The 1,994-nt window shown below is 39.6% G+C and overlaps 1 protein-coding gene across 1 annotated transcript; it reads right to left on the bottom strand.

The window, feature by feature from the left end:
- Positions 1-1,976, bottom strand: LOC109842385 (protein trichome birefringence-like 42). Its single transcript, XM_020411267.1, has 5 exons — positions 1,347-1,976; positions 1,092-1,266; positions 801-979; positions 562-720; positions 1-337 (listed from the first exon to the last, which is right to left on the bottom strand). The coding sequence occupies exons 1-5, from the start codon at positions 1,886-1,888 to the stop codon at positions 1-3; spliced, it is 1,392 nt and encodes a 463-aa protein (XP_020266856.1). The 5' UTR covers positions 1,889-1,976.

Here is a 1,994-nt window from a genome sequence, read left to right on the forward strand (position 1 = left end):
CTATAGAATAACAGAGGGAGATCCAACAATGAAAGTATAGAGCAAAGAATTCCAGGTATCAGGCAATCCTGGAAGACACCAGTGGTTACAGTCTGCAAATATCTCTGGCTGCTTTCTCTCTTCATCAGTTAATAGCTTCTGATGCCTCACAGTGTATATAGATGTGTGCGCTTCACGCCGATACTCTGATAACCTTGTGATGTTGAGATATTTAACTGGAGTTTTCATTTTCTTTATAGTTTTCTCTACTATAGATATCATTGATTGTTTAAATGACTGTCTGTAAACCTCGTTGGTGATTGGATGGCTCTGGTTGTAACACCAGTGCAAATTATACCTGCAAGTGTTTGACATTCAAGAAAAAGTAAGCAACTAATCATACTATTACTCATAAGAATAACGGAGAATGCAACCTGTGCTATAGGGAAATTAGCATCAAATATCTCATTTCGATGATGTTTGTACTTTGTCGTAGCAAATGTGCTTAAGAATGCAAATCCAGTGTTCGATTTGCAAGTTTTTTGTTCAAGAAAATATCCTCCCATTGCCACATTTACGTACCGTGTATGCTGAGGAGAGATACTACGAAAGAAAACCCTCGTCTTGTTCGGGTTCACCATTCGATCAATCCAATTCGCCCAGGTATTGAGTCCAGCCTCAAACGCCGAGTCCCCATCCATCTCCTCAACCAGCTTTCCGTCATGCTCATAATAATCCCACCTGCAAAATTTAAATTTCAGTCCAATGCAAATGGGATGCAAATACTAGATTGGTATTGGATATTTGAGTTAAAAACCCACGTTTTGCCTCTCCCGTGGTGAGTCCACCAGTGGCCAGTGTTGAAAACCAAGACCTCAGCATCCTGCCATTTCCAAGGTTCTACAAGCTCATCGAGCTTCAGAACTTTTGATCCGTTCTTCATTTGATCTGCTTTTATCATAAACGGACTCCAGAAGAATTCCAGTGAGAAATCATAGTCCTTGCATTGTCAACAGTCACCAATAAATTAAATAGCACCAGTTTGGAATTCGATTTGCACTGATTTTAAAAGTTCATGGAAACACTGCGTGTATTAAGAATCTAAACTATACCAGAGCTCGAAAGATTTTGTAGGTGTCTGTTAACTTGATAAATGTTCGCGATGGTTGATTGATAGATGAATAAAGGAGACATGCCATCGACTCCCACTGGTTTCTATTAAGAGAATCGCCGATGATTGCCACTCTTTTTCCTCTTAATCTCTCCAGCATATCAGTCCCATTAAACCTTAAAAAAATCCGATTAAACTGAAAAACATAAAGATTTGTTTTCTTGAACTAAGATAAGTATGTTATAAAGTTTGGTACCTCGGTATATCACAGCCTCTTGGCTTCCACCTCCAGTGCTCATAGTCAGAATCTGGCCTCCCATTTTTCTGGCAAACAACTTGACCGCTAAGAAAAGGACATTGATGACCATGATACAATGGATAATCCTTAGGATCATAAACCCACATCCCATCGAAAACGTCGCACTCCTCTTGTTCTTCTTCTATCGACATCCCCAGTATCTCGCTAACACTACTGTTCAACTTCAACGACGCCTCCATCTTCTCTCGCGCAAAAACTTTGTCAATTGTAGTATTGAGTTGTGAGGATGAAATATTCTGGGGAGATGAAGAATTTTGATGAGGCGAACTATTTTGAGGAGATGACATGATATTGAGCTCTCCGTAGTACTCTGTGATGGAAATGTTATGATTATTGGCAAATCCTAAACTTGTAAGAGAAGGAACGATATTGCTGATAAGAGTTTGGCCTTGATCATGGTTAAGAAAGAGGAAGACGAAACCAAAAAAGCTGGCGAAGATGCAAAGAGACCATCTTGGGTTGATGATAGCGTACTCCATGGGAGTTTTGCTTCTCTATTCTGCCACAAACTGAGGCAGTGGTGTTTATAAACTAGCAAATCAAAATCCGAGTCCTAGTAGTTGCTTAATTTTGATAAATTATGAC

Source organism: Asparagus officinalis, chromosome 5 (assembly GCF_001876935.1).
Source record: "Asparagus officinalis chromosome 5, Aspof.V1, whole genome shotgun sequence".
Classification (NCBI taxonomy): domain Eukaryota; kingdom Viridiplantae; phylum Streptophyta; class Magnoliopsida; order Asparagales; family Asparagaceae; genus Asparagus; species Asparagus officinalis.

What these genes read in the sequence shown, in the direction of transcription:
- LOC109842385 (XM_020411267.1), bottom strand. Translation starts at nt 1,888, where the DNA reads ATGGAGTACGCTATCATCAACCCAAGATGGTCTCTTTGCATCTTCGCC. An exon ending in ACAAAATCTTTCGAGCTCTG is followed by an intron (nt 980 to 1,091) that starts GTATAGTTTAGA and finishes TGACAATGCAAG; the next exon opens with GACTATGATTTCTCACTGGA. An exon ending in ATCTCTCCTCAGCATACACG is followed by an intron (nt 338 to 561) that starts GTACGTAAATGT and finishes AAACACTTGCAG; the next exon opens with GTATAATTTGCACTGGTGTT.